The 21,918-nt window shown below is 62.6% G+C and overlaps 1 protein-coding gene across 1 annotated transcript; it reads right to left on the bottom strand.

The window, feature by feature from the left end:
• Nucleotides 1–130: 130 nt before the first annotated feature.
• Nucleotides 131–20,246, bottom strand: KIF19 (kinesin family member 19). The gene is made up of 20 exons (XM_070394018.1): nt 20,167–20,246; nt 18,180–18,260; nt 11,670–11,780; nt 10,975–11,062; nt 10,525–10,661; nt 9,200–9,325; nt 8,780–8,974; nt 7,987–8,133; nt 7,385–7,507; nt 5,957–6,122; nt 4,945–5,119; nt 4,601–4,799; nt 3,788–4,058; nt 3,573–3,694; nt 3,187–3,320; nt 2,844–2,949; nt 2,569–2,665; nt 1,504–1,901; nt 942–1,101; nt 131–700 (listed from the first exon to the last, which is right to left on the bottom strand). Exons 1-20 carry the CDS (start codon nt 20,203–20,205, stop codon nt 570–572), a joined length of 3,006 nt encoding a protein of 1,001 aa, XP_070250119.1. The 5' UTR covers nt 20,206–20,246; the 3' UTR covers nt 131–569.
• Nucleotides 20,247–21,918: the final 1,672 nt, after the last annotated feature.

The raw sequence follows: 21,918 nt of genomic DNA, 5'->3' as shown, positions 1-21,918 counted from the left end.
AGATGGGGCGTGGGGCAGGGAGGGACAGGGGAGATCAGCCGTGGCCACCCAGTTTCCGACAAGGTCTAGTTTCCAATACAACTGTCAAGACCCAAATGGGGCTTTACTGTTAAAAAGGAAGCCACTGCCAAGTAAGGAAACCACATTCCCTCCCTCCCCCCATCGTATGAGAACTCTCTGCTGGCCCTTCCCACCAGCCAGGAGGCTCTTGCCCCAGGTGTGGGCCCAGGAGCCCTGTCCCCCAACAACTCCCTCCCCCCACTTCCCAGGCCGAGTCTGGCCACAGGTCTGTGCAGAGTTTTGGCATCAGGGTTCCGTCCAAGGCTGGAGGCCGTGGAGCCCTGTCATCCTGGCCTGCCTCCTGGCCTCACCTCCCTCCCCGGTGGCACTGCACACATGGAGGGGTTGGGCGGACACCCTCCTAATTCCTGGGTCTCGGGAGCCCCGGCCTTCTGAGATCCTGAGCTCCTGCCTCCGGGTCACCCCCACCTGCCCAGCCTCCATCTCTCATTTCCCACTACACCCCATTCAGTCTTGGGGGCAGGAGGGCCGGTTCCAGACAGGGCCCCTCAGTTATGCCGGAAGCGTCCGTCTTTGCCATGGGTGCTTGTGCCGTGGGGCAGGTGGGGCCCACGGGTAGCCCGTCGGGAAACACCAGCCGGATTGGAGGGAGCAACGAGTGGGGAGGAAACCCCGGGGCCTGAAACAGGGGGAGGGCCAGAAGCAGGGGTTAGGAATGCCTCCCCCTCCCCCCTCTCATCACCCAGTGGTCTTGATCTCCCCGGGGGCACAACCCCAAGATGCCAGTCCCCCCCACGCACAGTATTCTGCAAGAACCCTGTTTCCAGCCAGGGGCGGCCATGGGGGCAGACAGCTCAACATGCCTCCTCTCTGGGCAGGCCAAGGGCTCCCCTTCCCCAGCCCTTCTCGCTGGTACCGACCTGTGTTCTGCCTTGGAGGGAGTTTGACCTTGGACAAAGGCAGCGTGACCTTTCCCAGATGCCGGATACCAGGGGCTGGGTGCCCGCACACTGGCATCCTGTGGTCTGAGATGCTCTCCAGGGGGCGGGGCCCCAGGAGGTGTGTCTTGGGGCAGGAGAGCTGTGTTGGTGGGAGAACAGTAAGGCCTGAGCTGTGGGGATGTGCCGTGGTTCTCAACCTTCTGGCCCTTTAAATACAGTTCCTCATGTTGTGGCCCAACCATAAAACTATTTTCGTTGCTACTTCATAACTGTCATGTTGCTACTGTTATGAATCGTAATGTAAATATCTGATATGCAGGATGGTCTTAGGCAACCCCTGTGAAAGGGTCGTTCGACCGCCAAAGAGGTCACGACCCACAGGTTGAGAACCACTGTGCTACAGGGATCTGCTCCCAGCTATGGGCCAGCCTGGGGACAGAGGCCTGGAGGGCGGTGCAGATGCTCCGAGCCTCTGGAGGAACCCAGCCCCCAGGCCCCCACCCACAAGGAAGGAGCCCAGACACCCCACCCCTGGCCTCACCCTTTGCCCGGTGACCTCAAAAGACCGGGACCTCCGCTTCCTCCTCTTTGCCTCCAGCGACTCCTCCTGTTTCTTGCCCAGGCCTTTCTTCTGGCCCCGCAGCCAGGGCCCAGGGCCTTCGCCTCGATGCCCGACCGCCTGGGGTGGGGCCTCGCCCGTGCTGCTGGACAGGTTGTCCTCGCTGGCAGCGTGCTGCAGCGTGGGGCTGGGAGGCCGCTTGCAGGCCAGTGGGCCGGGTGACGGAGCATCGTCCGCCTCGCTCAGCGAGTGCAGGGACAGGGTGCTGCGCTCCATGGCCGGTGCCAGCAGGTGGCGCCCCTCGGTTCCCAGGGCCCTCGAGCGCCTCCGGGCAGCCTTCACGGAGATGCACTTGGTGCCCGTCAGAATCTCCTTTCTCTCTGCAGCGGGACAGCGGGAGCGCCCACCCGGGATCAAGGCCTTGTATTCCTCTCCCTCCTGCACCTCCAACACCCCCCGCCCCCCCTCCCCGCCTGGGTAGGAGCCAGAATGTCTGGGTTTCACTCCCAGCACCCCCACTTGCTTGCCATTTAAGAAGCCTGGGGTACATTTCTGAGTCTGGCTTTCATCTGTAAACTGGAAGTGGTAAACGAACCCCACAGGGTGATTGCAAGCATTAACTGAGACAATGGGCTTAGCCTATGGCAAGGGGCATGGATCCCATCTGTACTTGCAGTTATTACTGAGTGGGAGGGGGGCCATGATCCCAAGGGCCACATGTTCCCCATCTGACTTCTCACTGTGCCCCCGGCCCTGTGTGTCCTTGGCGGGTAACCCTCTGGGGCAGTGATTGGCAAACTGCAGCTCGCAAGCCACATGTGGCTCTTTGGCCCCTTGAGTGTGGCGGTATTTTGTGGAAGACCCACACTCAAGGGGCCAAAGACCCGCATGTGGCTCGTGAGCCGCGGTTTGCTGACCACGGCTCTGGGTCATTGGTGCCTCCTTCCTAGAATGGGCAGCAGCTTCAGCCGAGCAGAGGGCGGGCCAGGGCGCTCAGCTGGGCGAGCTGAGCAGTGGAGGTGATGCCAGGCTCAGCGGGAGGCACACCTTTGTGGGACAAGGGGATCTCCGACAGGTTCTCGCTGCTGTCGGGGGAGGAGTTGATGCGGCTGCTCAGGCTGACCAGGCTGTCCTGAGTGGGGGCCTGCAGACAAGGTGGTCGGGAGGACAAAGGCGTTGAACCCAGCAGAGACCCCACGCCCCACTCAGCAGAGACAGCGGGGCCTCAGGGGTGGCGGCCGCTTTGGGAAGGCTCCATCCCAACCGCTGGGCGTCCGCCCTTGTGCCCCACCGGCCGAGGGTGCTCGGTGCTCAGTGCTCACCTCCTGGGTCACCAGGTGGCCGATCTGGATGGGGGGTGGGGTGGGCACAGAGGAGCTTTTCACCTGCCAGGCCCGGGGACTGGTCTTGAACACGTGGTTGGCTTCACTGAGGTTGGCAGAAGAGGATGGGCATCTGATGACCAAGCTGGTCCCACAGAGGGCCCACCCCCGTGCCAGGGGAGAGCTGTTTGCGTGAAGGGAGAGAGAACCCGGGAGCCCTCGCTCCAGACCTGCGCCACCTCCTCCCCGTGGCTCCTGTCCCATCTCCCGGAAGCAGCCCCGCTCTGGGCGGTATCCCGCGGTGGCTGGCAGGCAGGGCTGCTGGGATGTGTCCCGGGCTCACCTCTCCGTGCTGAGGGGAGGGAGGATGCTGTGCTGCAGGCGCTGGGCTTCAGAGCTCAGCGTCTTCACGCTCTCCAGGTCGGCCTCGGGGGTCAGCATGGTTCCTGCTGGGACAATTTTGGGCAAGGAGCTGTCCTGGGGAGGGGGGCAGGATGGACAGTCAGAAGACATGGCCTTGGACCAGACAGCAGCACAGAAGACCAGGGCTGGAATTTGGGCTGGGAGCCCCCGAGGGCAGTGCTCTGTCTGTGGCTGTTGGGCATCCCCAGTGGCAAGGCTTTGGGTGGGATAAGGAAAGGGGGGCAGCTTCCTGGGGTGTCAGCCAGCCTGGTCCCCCGCCATTGCCTTGGGCATCGGCCCCTCCCCCAGAACATGCCAGGCGCCCACCTGCAGGGCCCTGGAGGCCACGCGGTCCATGATGGTGGCCCGCTCCAGGCTGCCCTCCTCCAGCTCCCGCAGGTACACCTCATAGAGCTCCTCCAGGTGCTGGGGGACGGCCAGGTTGTAATCTACCGGCGGAGGGAGGAAGGGCAGGGCTCAGGCGTGTCTTTGGACCCTTCGCCCCGCGGACGGGGCGTGCGCGGCTCAGAGGCGGCACCTACCGTCCATGATCTGCCGCTGGCCCTGGATGATCTCATCGCAGAGGGCGCGGTGCTGCTCCAGGCGGCGCAGGGCCTCGCGGCGGTGGCGGAGCGCGCCCTCGCGGAGCAGCGCGTGCGACTGCATGGCCGTGTTCTCCACCTCCAGCTCGTGCACGCGGCACAGCAGACTGAGCACCTCGCGCTGCTCCTCGGAGCCGATGCGCCCGGGCAGCGTCTCCTCCAGGCGGCGGCCCCGCGCGCTCAGCTCCCGGCAGCGCTGCTCCAGGGCCAGCTGGGGGCGGCCGGGGTCAGCGCCGGCAGCAGGCAAGGGCCGCCCCCTCTGGCCCGGCCTGTCCTCGCCCCTTCTGTCCCCGGACTCCCTCCCGGGGGGCTCCCTTCCGAGGCCCCGCCCTCGACGCCATATCGCAACCAGGGGCTGCTCCCACGTGGCGCCTCTGTGCCACCTCTGGCTGCTCCGGCCACAAACTACCCCTCCACGCAGCCCATCTGGTGCCCCCAGGGCTCACGGGCCCTGAAAGCCCCTGGTTGGGGTGTTCTCCAGAACAGAAGGCAAAGAGCCGTCATCGGGGAGCCCTGATTAAATGTTCGCTGCCATTTTTGGAATCCTCGGTGAATGCACTTGTTTCATCACCACCACCACCCACCGGGCTGCACGGTGACTCCTGCACTCTACAGGCGAGGAGCTCGAGGGGCAGAGAGGGCACTGAGGAACTTAGCGAGGTCCCAGGGTCTCCCTCCACCACCTCCCCCCCCCCCCCCAGTCCTCCATCTCCCCCTTGAACCCGTTCTCCCCGCCCCCCAAACCCTGGGCACCTTCTGCTTGCGCAGCTTCTTCTGCTCGCCCACCAGGGCGGCGATGCTCTCCCGGGCGGCGGCCACCTCCGGCGGTTCCACGATGTCGGGCGGGTCCTCGCCCGGGTCCGAGTCCTTCTCGCTGTCGTCCTTGGTGTAGGATTCCTTCCGCTGCTCCTCCCGCCATTTGAGCGCCCTGCGTGACTTCTCCTGCTCCCAGCTGCCACCGCCCCATCCCCGCGGGGAGACGTGGATCCGGGCCATGGGGAACAGGGCACAGTGAGCCCCTACAGCTCCGAGCCCCGCTGTCCCGGGCCCAGGGGTGGGACGGGAGGGTCTGGGGGCGCGCGTGCGGGGGTGCTTACCCGGCGATGGTGAGCAGGTGGCGGGAGGTGTCGATCTGCACCTCCATGGCGTGGTTCTCCAGCTCCAGCAGGCGCCGCCGCACGTCCATCTGCTCCTGGAAAGCTCCGATGAGCTGCTCCCGCAGCTGCCCCATGTCGGCCTGCTCCTCCTGCCCGCGGTGCTGCTGGACCTCAGCTGCCCATGGATGGGTGTGGGGAGCTCAGTGAGGAGAGAGGCTTCGGGCCAGGCAAGTCCAGGCCCCTCTGGGGCTCTCCCTGCCCTTTCTTCCCAAACCACTTTCTGTCCAGCCACCGCCTCTAGAACGACCTCCTGGATGGCTACCTCCTTCCGCACTGCACTGAGTCTTCAGGCTGTGGCCCAAAGGTGACCCCCAGCCCCTCTGTATGAACCAGGCTTCCGCTAGCTCTTACAGCACCTTTGTGTCAGCTATTAAAAGGTGCCCTTTAGCCCAACCGGCGTGGCTCAGTGGCTGAGCATCGACCTATGAACCAGGAGGTCAGGGTTTGACTCCTGGTCAGGGCACATGCCTGGGTTGTGGGCTCAATCCCCAGTAGGGGGCGTGCAGGAGGCAGCCCATCAATGATTCGCTCTCACCATGGATGTTTCTATCTGTCTCCCTCTCCCTTCCTCTCTGAAATCAATTTTTAAAAAGTGCCCCTTAGACAGGTTACTGCCACCAGCTGGCAAACCATCATGGCAAACTTAAATCTACAAGAGAATGTAGGCTGTGCCCCTTCTGGTGATGCCGGGCTTGGCCTTGCAGCCCTTCACTGCGGCGTGGAGGGTGAGGTCCTACGCAGCTAAATGCTCCTGTGTCCCTCACTTGTGTGATCCCCCCTAATCTTCAGAGATCACGATTCCACTTTACTGCGAAGGCTCAGAGCGGTGGAGTGACTAGCACGGCTACCCAGCCAGTCTGACCCCAGAGCTATCTGAGACAGCCTGCAAGGGCTGAGGGAGACGGGCTCCCACTAACACAGACAGCCCACCCCGCCGCCGACACATACACACCTTGGATGTGGCGAATGTCACCCCGCTCCAGCCGTCTCCGGGCCTGGCCTCGCCCTCCCTGCTCATCAATCTTGCACTTGAGCCGCTGGATCTCTCCCCGCAGGTCCGCGATGATGCTGGTGTACTGGGCGATGTGGTAGGAGACGCTGAGCAGGTTCTGCTTCACCTGCGGGGAGGGTGGGGCGGGGCAGAGCAGGTACAGTCACCCCAGGGGCCGGGGCCTGCCTGCGGGTCCTCCTTTCTCTCTCTCTCCCACCCCCAGTGCTCCTGGGTGACAGCAGTGGCCTTGCCTCCCACCCCACAGCCTCTCACACTACATGCCTCTGAGAGAGCCGGCCCCCAAAATGCTGCTTCCCCTGCTGAGCCTTCACTGGCTCCCTACTGCCTGGGGGTTGCCCTCGTTCCTTCACCTGTGGTGACGGCCCACCACTGTCTGTCTGCATTTCCCTTTTCTTTCTTTTTTATTTAAAAAAAAAATTATTTTCATTGATTTCAGAGAGGAAGGGAGAGGGAGAGAGAGAGAAACATCAATGATGAGAGTCATGGATCCGCTGCCTCCTGCATGGCCCCCTACTGGGGACTGAGCCTGCAACCCGGGCATGTATGTGCCCTGACCGGGAATCGAACCGTGACCTCCTGGTTCAGAGGTCACTGAGCCCCACCAGCAGGGCTGTCTGGATTGCCTTTAGACTCGCTGCTTTGTCGTGAACATGCTATGATAGTTGAGAAGCCATCCAGCTCTCCCCATCCCACCAGACACCATCTCCTTCCTGCTTTGGGAACCTCTACTCCTGCTGCTCCCCCTTCTGGAATGTCCTCTCGCTCACAGTCTCCAAAGAGCTCTGCGGAATCCCACCAGCCCGCCACCTGTTGGCATCCTTGGCCTGCTGTTAATAATATTCTGAGCTATCGACACTGTCAAGGACGTGTCTCCTCCCCCGCTAAGTTCCTTGAGGGTTGGAAGGGAGCGGTGGCTGGAAAATGGTATCCACTCCCTCCTAGACAGCGGGACAGTCTCAGTGCCATCACTGCCCGGCGGGGGAGTCCCCTCCCTTCCTTCTGCCTCATTTTCCTAAACTGTGAAACGTGACTGATGACTCTGGCCTCACGTGGGGAGCATGTGAGACGAATGGCAAAGGGCGCAGCGCGTGTGGCTGTTATGATGAGGTGCTTTGAAACGTCACCGTCTGAATGAGCATCTGAAGGTGCAAAGGGGAAGAGGGAGGGGCTGGGCCAGGGGAGCTCAGACCTTGAACAGGAAGGAGGGGAGCCTGGGGGGCAAGCATGCAGGTGTTGGAGGTGCAGGGAGAGGGCCTGGGGGGTAACATTTGAGGGGAAATGGGGCCAGTGCGATGGTGGCTGGTTCCAGGGAGCTCGGGAGGGGTGGCAGGGTCTGGGATCATTCCAGGGGCTCAGTGGGGCCCTCACCCTGGTCTTGATGTTCTTGGCCCGGCCAGCATAGGTCAGGGTGTTCCGGGACTCCTCGAAGGCGCTGCTCGCGGGGCTGATGTGGGCGATCATCACGGTGCGGCTGTTCCCGCCCAGGGAGTCCTAGATGCGAGGAGGGTTAGGGAGGAGGTCCTGTGGTCAGCCAGGCTGCCCAGGTTCCCCTGCAGTGCCTGCCTCTCTCTCTCTCTCTCTCTCTCTCTCTCTCTCTCTCTCTCTCTCTCTCTCTCTCGTCCTGGTGCTGAGCCCCACATGGTCCCCCTCAGTCCAGACTTCCCCTCCCTCTCCCCGTGGGGCCCTCCCTCCTCTCTCCTCCACTCTGGCTGCCCAGGCCCCTCCTTTCCCGACGGCAGATGGCACTGCGATTTTGGCCGGAGTGAGGAATGGGGATCGTCGCATGAAGACTGAATTTGGTGAGAGTCGCCAGATAAAATACAAATGCCCTATGTGGGACATACTTATACTAAAAAAATGCAATTTGTTGTCTATGTGAAATTCCACCGTGGCTGGGCACCCTGTGTGTCACTGGCTAAACCTGGCGCCTCCCCTGGTGCCCAGCGCCTGGGCCGGGCCAGCGCCCGTACCTTCAGGAGCCGGGTGAGCTTGCTGTCGCGGTAGTTGATGTACTTGTTGCTGCTCCGGTCGCTCAGGGCGTTGATGCAGTTGCCCAGGGCCAGGAGGGAGCGGTTGATGTGGGCCCCCTCTTTCATGCGCTGCCCACGGTTCTGTGTCTGGGGGCGAGCGGAGGGGGGAGGAGCTGTGGCCTTACGGGGCAGGGGACGGGCATCACCCCAACGCCTTGGGATCCTGGGTTATGAGCCTCTCCCTCTCCCCCAGGGCTCTGAAATGTGGAGATGACCAACCAGGCCTTGCCCTGGCCCTTCCCGAGGGCATGCTCCAAGGGGAGAGGAGGAGGCCTCTGAGTGAGAGTGGGGGAATGACGGCTGGCTCCTCGCTCGGGCGGGGCTGAGAGAGCCACCCACTGTCTCCCCCAGGCATCCCCCCTGCACAGCCTGGTGCTGTGCTGAGAATGAGGTGGAGGGAGGTGGTGGCCGCAGCTCAGAGCCAGGAAAACCATAGGCACAGGGCCCTAGAGGACACCCCAGGCTCCAGGACATACATACGTAAGTGTGTGTGTGTGTGTGTGTGTGTGTGTGTGTGTGTGTGTGTGTTGGAGGGTGGGTTTCTCTCCTTTCCTTTCGTCTGAACTGGGAGGCTGGCACCCTTGCCCTCTGCCCCCCCCCCACACCCCCCCCCAAAACACATTCTCCCCAGTCCTGGGGGAGCTAACCTCATCTGGGAGGCCGCATCCCCTCCTCCTGCCCCCCATGTGCCCCCGCCCCCCCCCCCCCCCCAGCCTCCGGGGAGCTCCCTCACCTGGGATGCACGCTCGGAGCCGGCCAGGTCGATCATGAACAGGCGGCCCTGCCGCACCTCCTGCAGGATGTTCTTGACCCGGCTGCGCTGGCGCACGGACACCTGCAGCACCGCGTGGGAGCGGGAGGACGCCCGGTTGGCGGCCGTGGGCTCCTGGGTCCTCTGCCGGTTCCCCTTCGTCAGCAGCTGCATGATCTGGGCGGGCAGGAGGGAGGCCACTCTTGGGGACCAGTGGGGGCGCCGCCACACACCGGGGAAAGGACCAGGAGGAGGTGGGCTGGCCTCTGTGTGTGGAGGGGCCTGTGGAGGGCAGGGGCTGTGTGCACACGAGCAGGCTGGTTGTCTGGTCAGCCCTCCGCCCCTCCTGCCCCTCAGGGGTCACTGCTTGCCCCCCTGCCCTGCTGGCTGCATTAGACTCGCCTCTTTGGCATTGATGGTGGAGACCTCGGTGATGCCCGCCACCTGGATCACCCCTTTGGAGTCCTCCCTCAGCTCCAAGTAGCCCAGGGCGGGGTTCAGCAGGTCCCGGATCATCTCATTGTAGATCTGAAGGGACAGGGGGGGTGACAGGTATTTGTGGGAGACTGAAGCCCAGGCTCCCCATCCCTCCTGAGCGAGCAGGAGCAGGAGCTCACAGGCCCCTTTCTTTCTATGGCGTGGGGGGTGGGGGGTGGGGGGCTTCAGCATCCACTGGAAACATCGAGCCACCAGAGCCAAGGAGAGAGGGACCCCCTTTGTGGGCAGGCTGGGCACTGGGCAGAGGATGGGGACCTGACTGCTGGCCTGCCCTGCTTGTTGCTAAGCAACCCTTCCACCACTCTCCCGACCCCCACACCCAGGAGTCCACGCCGTGCTGGTGGGAGAGCTGCTGGCGGGGATGCATCTGCTCTGCCCGAGCTGTCACCCGGGAGATGATCAGCTCCTGAAGGGAGCTTCTCGGCCGGGAGCCAGATGGAGGCCAGCCCACTGGCTCTCTCGCCGCATCTGGCCTCTGCAGGCTCCCACTCCCGCTGCCCCCGCCCTGTGGGTGGTGGCCCTCCCATAGGGGGCGCTGGGTGCTGGGGCTAGGCAGCAAAGGCTGGCAGGTTCAAGCCTGTCCATGTATGAACAGTCCTCAGCCGCCCCCACGTACAAAGAGCGCCAGGAGGTGGCCTGGCAGGGCAGACAGGGTCGGCCTTAAGAAATGGACCCGGAGGCCCTCGCTGGTGTGGATAGAGCATTGGCCTGCAGACCGATGGGTCCCGGGTTCAATTCCGGTCGGGGGCACGTACCTTGGTTGCAGGCTCTTCCCCAGCCTGGGCCCTGGCTGGGGCGAGTGCAGGAGGCAACCAATCGATGTGTCTCTCTCTCACATTGATGTTTCTCTCTGTCTCTCCCTCTCTCTTCCACTCTCTCTAAAAATCAATGGAAAAATATCCTCTGGTGAGGATTAAAAAAGAAAGAAAGAAATGGACGCCAAGGATGGAGGGCAGGCGCCGAGCCCAAGCTCACGGAAGGCTGTTTGGGAGTGTGGGCCAGTGAGCAGGGCTCCTGAGTTTGAATCCTTGCTCCCTCTCTTCACTGTGTGACATTGGCCTAGTTGCCTCATGTCTCTGAGCCTCCCACTTCTGTACAGCGGGGCCAACAGCGTGTGCGGGAAAGTTGCCGTGGGGAGCAGCCCGCAAAACTGCCAGGTGGTGGCCCCAGGCAGGTGTCCAGCCCTGTCCCATGGGCCCCTTGACTGAGCCGGCTGCGGGGAGGCTCACCTCCAGGTAGGACATGGACACCTCATATTCCATGTCATTGCTGGTCTCCTCGATGGCACGGAAGAGGTCATCGAGGGTCCGGGCATAGATGCCTGGCTCGTGGTCTGTGCCCAGCATGGTGTAGGTCTTCCCACAGCCTGGGCACAGCACGGTGGTGGGTGAGCGGGGTGGGTCGTAAGTGCCACCTTGCCGGGCAGGGTGTCCTGGCCAACCCAGGTGTGTCCTCAAAGCTGGGACCCCCAGCTGGCAGGGGGGTAGGATTGGGGAGGATGGCGTCCTGTCTGGGGATGGGGCTGCTGGGGCCTGAGGGCCCTACGAGGGGGGTGGATCAGCTACATCCTTGAGCCCTGCCCCAGCTGGGGCCCGACGGGCTCTCTGAAACAGGGCGAGGGGGCTTGCTCCTCAAGGGGGACAGCATCCGGTCCCCCCCACGGTGTGGGCTCCCCTCACCTGTGGGGCCATAGGCAAAGACAGTGGCGTTGTAGCCTGAGATGACGCCTTTGATGAGGCTCTTGGTGGTGGCCTGGTACACCATCTCCTGCAGGGGAGGGAGAGGACAGCCGCCAGGGGCCTGGGCACGGGCGGGGCACACTGCCCACGGGCACCCTCCCGCTGCTCCCCACAGCGGCCTTTCTGTCCCTTGGCCCCAGAGAAGTGGGGGTGGGCGTGGAGGGTGTCTCTCCTTTCAGCCCATGGGGGACGCCCGCCTGAAAGAGCGCTCAGGACACCCGAGATGCCTCCCCCACAGCTGGCGGCCGGCCCCCAGCCTCGGGGACGCATTGCATCTGCTCCCGGGAACGCCCAACAGGTGGGCAGGACGGGGGTCCCTGGGAGGGTGTCAGCTTCCCTGAGACTCTTCCTCACACCTGATGGGCTTCCTGAGCCTCCCTCCAGCTCCCAGGGGCCACCTGCCGGGTGTGCCGTGGGGATCCCCGTGGAGGGCGGAGTCTGCACACCAACCCGGGTGTGCCCAGGCGGGAGGCCGTGCACATGCCAGGCAGGCGAGCGCACACTTGCACGCGCGGAGCCGCAGGAGGGGGGAGTCAGGGAGCGAGCGGTGGAGGGCAGGCTGAGGGCTGGTGGCAGGCCCTCTGAGGGTCCCTCACTCGAGGGGCAGAGGGTGTCCCCAGGCCCAGCCCTCTCACTTGTGTGGCAGTGAAGTCAAAGGCCACGTCGAACAGGTAGGACTTCTCTCGGGACCGGTGTGCCCGCAGGATGTCATCGGGGTCCTCCATCGGGTCCATGAGAACCACCATCTGCAAAGGGCCCCGGGCAGGCCCCTGTCACCGGAGTCCCGGCCACATGCTTGGCACTGACCTCACCCCTCCTCTCTCAGGGTGTGGGCCAGGGGTGGGGGGCCAGAAGCTGGGGGACCACAGTCAGGGCCGCAGGAGGTCCCAGAGCTGGGCAGCCCCTGAGCCCCGGGCCCAGCCCCGTCCCATCAGCGCCCGTGTGTCCCATCTGGGCACTTGGCCCTGGATGCCCAAAGGAGCCCAGAGTGCCACGTGTCCTAGACCACCTTCCTCTGCCTGCACCACGCCCCGTGCTTGTCCCCAGGGGAGGAGCAACGGTAACACGGGCTGGGGCTCATTAGGTGGGTATTTCTGTCAGGACCTGTTTTGAGCACCGACCCCGTTAGTCCCACACGGGCCAGGCGGTGAGGCCACTGCCATTCCCACTGCACAGAGGAGGAGACGGGCCCAGAGCAGTGACCTGTCCAAGCTCACACACTTGCCGGTGGGGGAACGGGACTCGAACCCGGGCCTCGAAACATGCAGACGCTTCATGTCACTGCAGCTGTGAGGCACCTAGGACCTTGCACCCCAGCCTCACCCCTGCCTCACCCCTGCACCCTGCCTCAGCCCCCACACTCCCTCTCACCCTTGGCAGACCCAGGGGTGGGGCAAAGAGCCACTGGTGGCTCAGTGACTGGGGTGAGGAAGCAGGAGGCCCAGGCCTGGGAGGGCCACAGCCTTGGGACTCCACCAGACCCTCCCAGCATCCTCTGTGCGCCCCAACATCAGCCCCCCTTCACCACCGGCCTCCTGCCGTAGGCGCGCACCTGGCTGACTGCACCTAAACTGGCCTAAGAGCCAGGGGTCCCAGCACGGCCTCCTTCTGGGATTCTCCACGGAGGAGGGAGGAGGAAGGAGAGAGGAGAGAGGAGGGAGGGGGAGGGGGGAGGGGGAAGAAGGAGGGCAGGCAGCTCTCCAGGAGGCCCGGCCTCAGGAGTCTCACCCACCCATCAGATGGGGTTCAGGTGAGCCAGCTGGAGGGACTTCCAGATGGGCTGGGCTGTGCAGGAAAGACTGAGGCCCTGACTCAGGCCCCACAACTCGCCAAGGGTCAGGGGTCATCCTGAGCTGAGCGAAGGTCAGGTCGTCCAGGCTGCACTGCCCCTCGGGGTGCCCCCCTGGTCCAGCCACCTCCTCAGGCTTCTGCCTACTGCCCCCTAAGCCTCGTCCAGGATCCAGTTCCTTCTCAGCCCTAACACCTGCAGCGGGAGCCTGATCAAGTTTCAGCCCAACTGAAGATAAACCCAGCGACAAGGGCCGGGCACGGGTCCCAGCCGGCCGCACGGGAACCTGACCAGCTGTACCAGTTCTCACCTCTCCGGTGCCAGCGTGGACACAGGCAGGGCCTGAGGGGTGCCCCCAGGAGGGGCTTTGGTGCAGGGAGGGAGAGCGGGAGAGCGGCATTCACTGATGCCCATATCCCACTGATGACCTCCAAACGACCTCCCGGCACTGCCAAGTTCATGGCCCCCGGGCATTTGGTTCCTTTGATATGCAGGCTCCTGAATCAGTGCATTGTCAGCGGGGTAGCCAGGATCCCCTTAAAGAGGGCTTTGTCTGGGTCTCCATCTGTCTGGGTCCCAGCCCGCGCCCCCCCTCCAGAGCATCACCCCTTCCCTGTCCCCTCGGCATACAAAGGGGCCCTTGTGCCGTGGCCAGGTGAGCTGGGGCCGAGCCACAGAGGGCAGCACAGGCATTGGCCCAGGTGAACATGCTTTCTGGGCACCTCCTATGGACCAGGCGTTGAGGGAGGTCGGGGAGAGGTATGCTTTCCTGCCGCTGACACTTGCCGTCTCAGGAGAACAGGTCATTTTAATAACAAGTGCTGCCTGGCCGGCCTGGCTCAGTGGTTGAGCATCGACCTATGAACCAGGAAGTCATGGTTGATTCCCAATCAGGCCTGGTGCCCAGGGTTGTGGGCTCGATCCCCAGTGTGGCACATGCAGGAGGCAGCCAATGATTCTCATCATTGATGTTTCTATCTCTCTCCCTCTCCCTTCCTCTCTGAAATCAATAAAAAAAATGTTAAAAAAGAAGGAATGACGTTCTGACATGTGCTACCATGTGGATGAGCCTTGAAAACATTACGCTCAGTGATAGGAACCAGACATGAAGACAGCACACACTGTGCTTCCATTGATGTGAAATGTCCAAAATAGCGAATCTACGGAAATGGGAAGTAGGTCAGTGGTTGCCTGGGGCTGGGAGGGGCTGGGGAGATGGGGGGTGAGGGCTTAGGGGGGTGAGGGTTAAGGGGAGGTGAGGGCTAAGGGGCAGGGCGAAGAACCCTCCTATTCTCCCCCAATCACTCACCACCAGGCTCAGTTCTGGGGGGCAACAGGGACGGGAAGCATCCAGATGGTGGGTGTGGAGGGAGCCCAGCGGGAAAGGGGGAGAATAGGCTGCCCCTCCCAGCACCCCATCCCCCGACACTTGCCATCTGTCACCTGATACTTTATTTATCTTTCACAACAGCCTCCCAATTGTGTGGCTTACAAGACCTCCCCTAATCCTCTCCGAGCCCTCTGCTGGGCCGGCGGAGCAGGTTACTATCCCAGCTTCCGAGGAGGAAACGGAGGCCCCGCCAGGACTCGAGGGCCCTCGTCTGGCTCCTCAGACAGGACCCCAGGAGCACAGGGGGTGACAGTTGGGCTTTGAGCAGATAAAGGCTAATTATGGGATGACCCATATTGTCAGGTGACTTAAATTCTGTAGGTTAAGAGCTGGGAGGGAGGGGTCCGCAGGCTGTGGGCTTTGTGTGGGGGTGGGGGAGATGGAGGGGAAGGGGGCTGGTGTGGAGTTTCTGCTTCCACCCTGGAAGCCCTGGGCCCCCGACCTCTCAGGCCGCCCACCCCCCACTTTGTGGTCATCAGTGGCATCCCTGAAGGGTCTGGTGTCAGGGTCTAGTCCTGCCCCTGATGCTACTAGCAGACCGAGCTCCTACCACGCTCTGTTGTTGTTGGTTTCAGAGAGGAAGGGAGAGAGAGATAGAAACATCAGTGATGAGAGAGAATCATTGATTGGCTGCCTCCTGCACGCCCTACACTGGGGATCTAGCCCGCAACCCGGGCATGTGCCCTGACCGGGAGTTGAACTGTGACCTCCTGGTTCATAGGTCAACACTCAACCACTGAGCCATGCCGGCCGGGCTACCACACTCTTCTAGGAACACAGACGTGTGGCGGTGACCATGGGGGGACCCCTGGCCTGAGAGCTCTGGCACAGGCAATGGGAAGGCAAGAGGTGGAGCCCAAACCATCCCGTTTCAGCCCTTAAAGAGACTAACATCTGTAACCCCACTATGTGCCCGGCGCGGGGGAAAGCTCTTACACACATTGGCCCCGCAGGCGGCTAAAGAAGGCACTGTGGCTCCTGTCCCGAACTGCACGGGGGCTCCAGGACCTGCCGAGGTCCCTGAACCCCTTTCACAAATCCGAACCCTAACTCCCACTTCCCCAGCATCCGGCCTCTTGTCCCCAGAGGGCTTGTCCTGTGAGAGGCCCTGCACAGCCTCGCTGCTGAAATCTCTCATGTCTCCAGGAGAACAAGGCCTAACTCTAAGAAAGGCTGCGCTAAGACACCCCCCACCCCAGACTCACCCCAGCAGCCCGCGGGCTCCAGACTTCAGAGGAGGGGACAGAGCTACGACCAGCCACCTGGCCCATGACCAAGGCTGCCCAAGCCTGCACCCAAGCCTCCCTCTGGGCCAGGGCCACAGACCAGCTGGAAAGGGACAGAGGCCCAGGGTGGGGCTGGTGGGAGTGGCAGGCAAGGGGAAGCCTGTCTTGGCCTCCTGCTCGCCAGGGCCTTGCTGTCAGAGGAATGGAGCTAGTGGGGGGCGGCGGGGCTTCCTGGAGGCGCCCAGCCTGCCGCTGGCTGTGGCTAATCTCCAACAGCAGGCCAGGCAGCGCATCTTTGAACCCAGTGGGGACAAAAGGAGCTCAGGACCAGAGGCCTCTCGTCCCTGCAGGGCCCAGAGTCCGTGCTGAGAGCCCCGAGCCCACGCTGCTCAGACACCCCTCCCGCTGACAAAGGAGCAGCCGGGGAGGGAACGCCCAGCCCGGGCCCTTCTCAGAGGCGCAGCTTGGCCGGATCAGGCCGGACCCCCGCTCCACGGGCAGGGACAGAAAGGAGCCAGTGTCTGCCGTGTGTGGGCACACAATGGGCTGTGCCCAGACCGGAGCGTTTCCATCAGCATCAGTTCATATCTATCAGCCCCCGTGCCGGCCGGAAGCCAGGAGCAGCCGAGAGAGAGCTGTCATTGTCCCAGCTGAGGACCCGATACCCTCGGGGACAAGTTGGACAAACAGGGAGTGGCCTAGTCTGGAAGGCCGTTCCTCCTCCCGTGTTCTCTGGCTCCGCGCACTGCCCCTCCGCAGCCCCGGGGACTCTCCGTCTCTACTAGAGGCGGTAGCACACCCATTAGACTCCTACTGTGCGCCAGGCACTGGGAAGCACTGCTTGTCCATCAGCCCACAGAGCCCCTGGAGGAGGCATCCTGGTCACTGTCCCCACTTACAAAAGAGGCAACTGGGGGTCTTGGAAGCAGCCCGCCCGGGGCCGCCCAGCCGGCCAATGGCAGGACTCCCCTACGTGACTGTTCCGCACGTTCCTCCCGCTCCTGCTGCCCGAACCAGTTTAGAAGGGATCTTCCCGGCCACCCTGCTTTCCCCGAGGCCTCTGAGGAAGGCTGCTCCTTGAAAGAGGGGACAGAGGAGGAGAAGCCAGGAGGCTGGGACCACCCAGCTCCGCATGCCCACAGCTCCACGGTCTGGCTGAAGGAGTTGGCTGGATGGGCACCCCCCTCAGGGAGCCCAGCGGCAGGCAGGCATTGCGGGCTGAGCCGTCCACCCCCAGTTTGCTTCCCATGGCCCTTGGGAATCCTGAGTCTAGCCTGCCACGCCCAGGATCAGCACATACCCACTTGTGCCTTGCTCTGCATGGCATCATGCCACCCCAACTTCCCTGACCCAGCAGCACATCCCGCTGCCCTGGCGAGCACGGGCACTCAGGACAAGTGCAGCGGCCACTGAGCAGAGGCAAGTGATCATTCTTGGATCCCCATAGGCCATGCCACCGAGATGCTCCTACCTAGGCCCAAACCTGCTGCTGGTGCCCGTACCACTGTGCCCATTCCTACCCCAGCACCTGAGTCCTCAACTGCTTCCCCAAGCACACATCCTGGCCATGACCTACAGAGTGTGTGGGCTGGCCCTGCCCACATCTCCAGCCTCAGCTCACACCTCCAGCCCGCTCTCTGCATCTCTCTCCTGCTTGAGCCACATCAGTTTTTTCTTTATATATATATATTGATTTCAGAGAGGAAGGGAGAGGGAGAGAGAGATAGAAACATCAATGATGAGAGAGAATCATTGATCAGCTACCTCCTGCATGCTCCCTACTGGGCATCAGGCCCGAAACCTGGGCATGTACCCTTGACTGGAATCGAACCCGGGACCCTTCAGTCCACAGGCCGACACTCTATCCACTGAGCCAAACCAGCAATGGGCAGTTTTTTCTCAGTTACCCAAGCCCATCACAGTCTCTCTCACCACTGGGCCTTTGCTCATGCCAGTCCCCGTGGTTGAGATTTCTCCCTATGGCACAGTCCTAATGACTCTTCTTCATCCCTCCTGTTTCAGTCCAGGCACGGTTTCTCCCTGACCTGCGGGACTAGGCCATGTCCCCTCCTACTTACTATGCATTTCTTTGTAGGCCCTGTGGGCCGCTAACCCCCATCTGTTTGTGATGCAACGCTGTGATTAATGTCTTGTCCGCCCTCACTGGACTCTAAGGTAACGAAGGGAGGACAGGGTCTTTTCTCTTCACCATGGCACTGTCACCAGCGTGTTGTGGGTACTTGATAAATACTGATTGCCTCCTGTGTAAACAGAGGTGGGACTTGCCCTGCTCACCTCCTCATGGTGACATGAGGATCAAGAGAGCAAACAGACATCCCAGGACTTTGCAAAACATGAATACTCTGGAGGCGGGCTTTCGCTCTAGTCTAGACCATGTAAATGCGTGCTCTATGCGTAGCAGACATATTAAAATGGGAAAGTCATGTCATGGGCACATGGAAGTGGAAGTTTTAGAACTGGACTAGGGATCAGGACCCACCCAGGCTAGGGAAGCGTTCAGCTCTCCTTGGATCAACCTAGGAAGGCTTCCTGGAAAAAGAAGCCTGTTTCCTTGATGTCGCCAATTCAGTGTTAGCCAAGAGTTCAGTGGGCAGAAGAAGGACGGTGCAGCAAGTCACAGGGGCCTTCCCGTCTCTACCAGGTGAGCAGGTACCTGCCCCCATGAGGTAGGAACAGACCTGTGCCCTGGCCTGCAGTTCCCAGCCACAGCCCCTCGTACCTGCTCGTCCACTTTATGGGCGATGAGGGTGGCTCCTTCCTCCAGTTCCGCCACGCTGATGGGCCGAACCCGGAGCGCCACCTGGGAGGGAAGGCCAGACCCCTGAGATGAGATGAAAAGGGCTATGCTGGGCCCCAGAGAGAAGGATGAGAGGACCGGGGATTCCGCTAGGGCAAGCCCAGGGCTTCTCCTCTGTCCAGCCATCTCAGGCCTCCTTGGTCTTACCGAAAACTCAGTGGTTCAGGACAACCACCTGGGTCAGGGCAGGAGGTGCAGAGAATGGGGGCTGGGGCTGAGTCTGTGCATTTCCCCAGAAGCCCATGGCTCAGGGTGATGCCCGTGGCAGAGCGCTGCCTGCTCTTCCGGGCTGCATCAGTCACATGCCCAGTTAAGCAGCGGCAGCTCCCTTGTGCTTTGAACTTGGAGCCCCTGGCACTGGAGTAGGCTGTGTGTGCCTGTGAATAAGGAACTGCAACCACAGGGACAGCACTGAGCACAGCAGGACGGGGGCGGGGGAACTTCCCCTCCTCAACCTGGGTCCACATTCCTACCCAAGAACAGTGCTACGGGGCCCCTACGCTCTCTCTTCTCTAGCTACTGGGAGACGGTGGGTCTTCTCTCTGCATGAGCCTTGCCCAAAGAATGGGGGCGTGCCTAGCCGGTTTGGCTCAGTGGATAGAACATCGGCCCTCGGACTGAGGGGTCCTGGGTTCAATTCCGGTCAAGGGTACAAACCTCAGTTGCAGGCCTGGTCAGGGTGGGTGCAAGAGGCAACTAATCTTTGTGTCTCTCTCACATCGATGTTTCTCTCTGTCTCTCCCCCTCCATTCTACTCTCTCTAAAAATCGATGGAAAAATATCCTCAGGTGAGGATTAACAAAAAAGAAAACTAAGAATTAAAAAAAAAAAAAGGAACGGAGGCCCGTGTGTTTCTGCTGATCAAGGGGAAATGCCTGCCAGGTGTGTGGGTATAACTCCACGCTCAGCCTCTGATGGACGCCTCAGTCAAACTCCGCTGCTGGGAGGGGAGGACCCTCCCGCCCTGCGGTGCGGGGCACACCACACATGCCAATCAAGCTGCTTTCAAAGAGACCCTTCTCTTTGGGGTCACTGAGCCTTCCCCCCATTACTCTGACCCAGCACCACTGAGAATCAGGAGTCTGCCCTCAGTCTCTACCTGAACCCCACCCCCCACTCACACCTCTTCATCTGCCCGGACCCCAGGGCTGGCTCCGGGCCCTCTCAGCGGCTCCCAGCATCCTCTGGACCATTTAGTCCTCACTTGGACAGCATCTTCATTGCAACCCAACCACCAGCCACCCCAGCCCCATGCCAGCTCCCCTGGCACCTGGAGGCTCTAGTCTGTCTACCTGTGATCCCCAGCTCCTTTAAATTCCCGACTCCACTGGGTTGGGGTACCCCCTGGCTCCCTCCTTCCTCTTCTAGGAGGAGGGCCAAGCCTGCCCTGTTTCCGGATGGGGCAGCAGTCTTGTCCCAGAGACCCATGGGGCAGGCTTTGGGGCTGGGGGTCCCTGGTGGGAAGGTGTAGAACAGTGGTTCTCAACCTTGGCTGCACATTAGAATCACCTGGGAATCTTTTTAAAATCCTGATTTCCGGGCCTCATCCTCGGGAAATTCTGTTTCTTTGTTATGGGGTGGGGCCTCAGCATTAGTAACAAAGAAACGGAATTTCCCGAGGATGAGGCCCAGAAATCAGGATTTAAAAAAGATTCCCAGGTGATTCTAATGTGCAGCCCAGGCTGAGAACCGCTGGTGTAGAGGGAGGGGCGGGGCTGGGCTGGCTTCAGCTCAGCAGGAAGCCCTCCTCCCTGACTCCGGGGCTTGGGGAAAGTTCTCGGACAGTCGCATTCTCTGGTCCCGAGGGTCCTTTTGGGGGGTGCGGGGTCCGGGGGGAAAGGACCGCTCTGTCTGTCGGGGGTGGAATCTGAGTCTGGGCCACAGATGGGGCCCTCGACGGGCGTCTCACCGTGAGCTGCTGGTCCTTGGAGTCCCCGCCGTCCTTCATGCTTGCGGGGATGGAGGGGCTCAGGCCGCGACCGCGGGCATGGCCGAGCCGCGCCCCCACCGTCCCCGGGTCCCCCGCAGCCTCACCGGTGCTGCCGCTGCCTGACAACCCGAAACCAACAACGCGCCCGCGGCCAAGGGCGCTGACCGGGGGGCGGGGCGAGGGGAGGGCCCCGACGGCGCCTCCCGCCCCCTGCGCCCCCGCCCCTCCCGTGCTGCGGCCCGGGGTGGGCCGCCTCCGCCGGGGAGGCGCTCGAGCCTGCGCCGCTCTCCCAGCGAGTGCCCGCCTGCGCGTCCCTCCGGCCCTCGGCGAGGCCCTGCGTCCGCCCGGCGCCGCCGCGGTGTCGGTTTGGCCGCTCCCGGCGCCTCCCCGTGCCCCCTCGCTCGCGGCCGGGCCCTCTCCCGCTGCCCTCCAGGGGGCGCCCTGCGGGCTCGCCGCTCGCTGGACAGCGGCGCTCCCGGCCCCTCGCGGGGCGGCTGTGGGCCCGCCTGCCTGCCTGTCCGTCGGTCTGTCTGTCTCTTGGCGTCTCCAGGGCGGCGGCTGGCTGCCCCGTGTTCCCATGGGCGCGGCGTGCATCGCGGCTGTGGCTGCTGTCTAACCCCTGTCTCCGATGACGGAGGGGTAAACAGCTGTCCCTGTGCCCAGGCTGCCCGCCCGCCTGGTGGAGGGGGGCACCTGTATTACTAGGTCACCCAAGAGCCCGCCTCCATGCACCCCACTGGCAAACAGGGGCCCCGTCGGGAAACCCAAAATCTAGGTCAAGACGGTGGGGTCTGTGTGCCTCTGGCTCCCTGCCCGCGGGAAGAGGCACAGTGCGGTGCAAGACAGAGTGGGTCCCACGCTGTGGCCTCCGCATGTGGCGGGCATAACAGCGATTTCACAACCGGGAGCACAGCCAGCGGGAAGACTCCCGCCGCAGGAGGCGGGGAAACCAGGATCCTGGCCCCAGCTCTGCATCCAACTCGCCAAACCACCTGGAGCCAGCGTGCCCGCCCCTCGGGGCCCTAGTTTCCTGGGCGATGGTGTCTGAAGGCCCATGTCCTTGTCTTCTCCTGCCCCCCAACTGAGCTGAGCCCCGCAGCCTCCCTGGCCGAGGGGAGCCATGGGCTTCCTTCAAGGAGCGGGGAAGGGAGCGCGCCTTCCCTGGGGCCGCTCAGACAGCCTGGCGGGCATCCGGAGGCGGAGCAGGCTGCCAGCGTGTGCCCTGGGGGACAGGCTTCCCCGGCCGCCCCAGGAGCTTGTGTGTAAGAGTTATTAATAAGCCATGCAGAGAGCCACCTGTGGCCTCGGGTTTGGTAAGCAGATAAAGCGGGGCAGCTTGGTGGAAACCACTCCTTCGGGGGTGCAGGGGTGCGGTGTGCGGGGAGGAGGGGGGTTGGCCCGAGATTTTGTCCTGCTTTCTGGCCCAGGCTGCCCCGAGCCTGCGCACCGAGGCTGCCGGGTGTGCCCCGTCCTCTCTGGCCCCACATCTCTGGGTCATTTTTGACTTCCTCTTTCCTCTCATCCTCCACCTGCGAGTCCTGGAGGTTCTCCCTCTGCAGGTGTTTCTCCTCCTCCTCATCTCCTGGCCACGCCCCCAGGCTCCATCACTGTCACCTGGGCAATGTCGTGGCCGCCTCCTGCTGCCTCCCACTTTCGAAAGGCGTGGCTGTAACACCAAAGTACAAGCAGGCACCTCGCCTTGCTCCCCACAACCTCCTGCCCACTCTCTAC

Source organism: Myotis yumanensis, unplaced genomic scaffold (genome assembly GCF_028538775.1).
Source record: "Myotis yumanensis isolate MYYU_CA2020_CCGP unplaced genomic scaffold, mMyoYum1.0.hap1 SCAF_16, whole genome shotgun sequence".
In the NCBI taxonomy this organism is placed as follows: Eukaryota; Metazoa; Chordata; class Mammalia; order Chiroptera; family Vespertilionidae; genus Myotis; species Myotis yumanensis.
The sequence above is the reverse complement of the archived record's forward strand: the minus strand, read 5'-3'. Positions and strand labels throughout refer to the sequence as shown.

Bases quoted from the DNA above. Each gene is read 5' to 3' on its own strand.
- KIF19 (XM_070394018.1), bottom strand. From the start codon at position 20,205: ATGAAGGACGGCGGGGACTCCAAGGACCAGCAGCTCACG. The intron at 18,261-20,166 runs GTGAGACGCCCG...CTTCCCTCCCAG, and splicing joins CCAAGGACCAGCAGCTCACG to GTGGCGCTCCGGGTTCGGCC. The intron at 3,321-3,572 runs GTGGGCGCCTGG...CCCCCTCCCCAG, and splicing joins TGGCCTCCAGGGCCCTGCAG to GACAGCTCCTTGCCCAAAAT.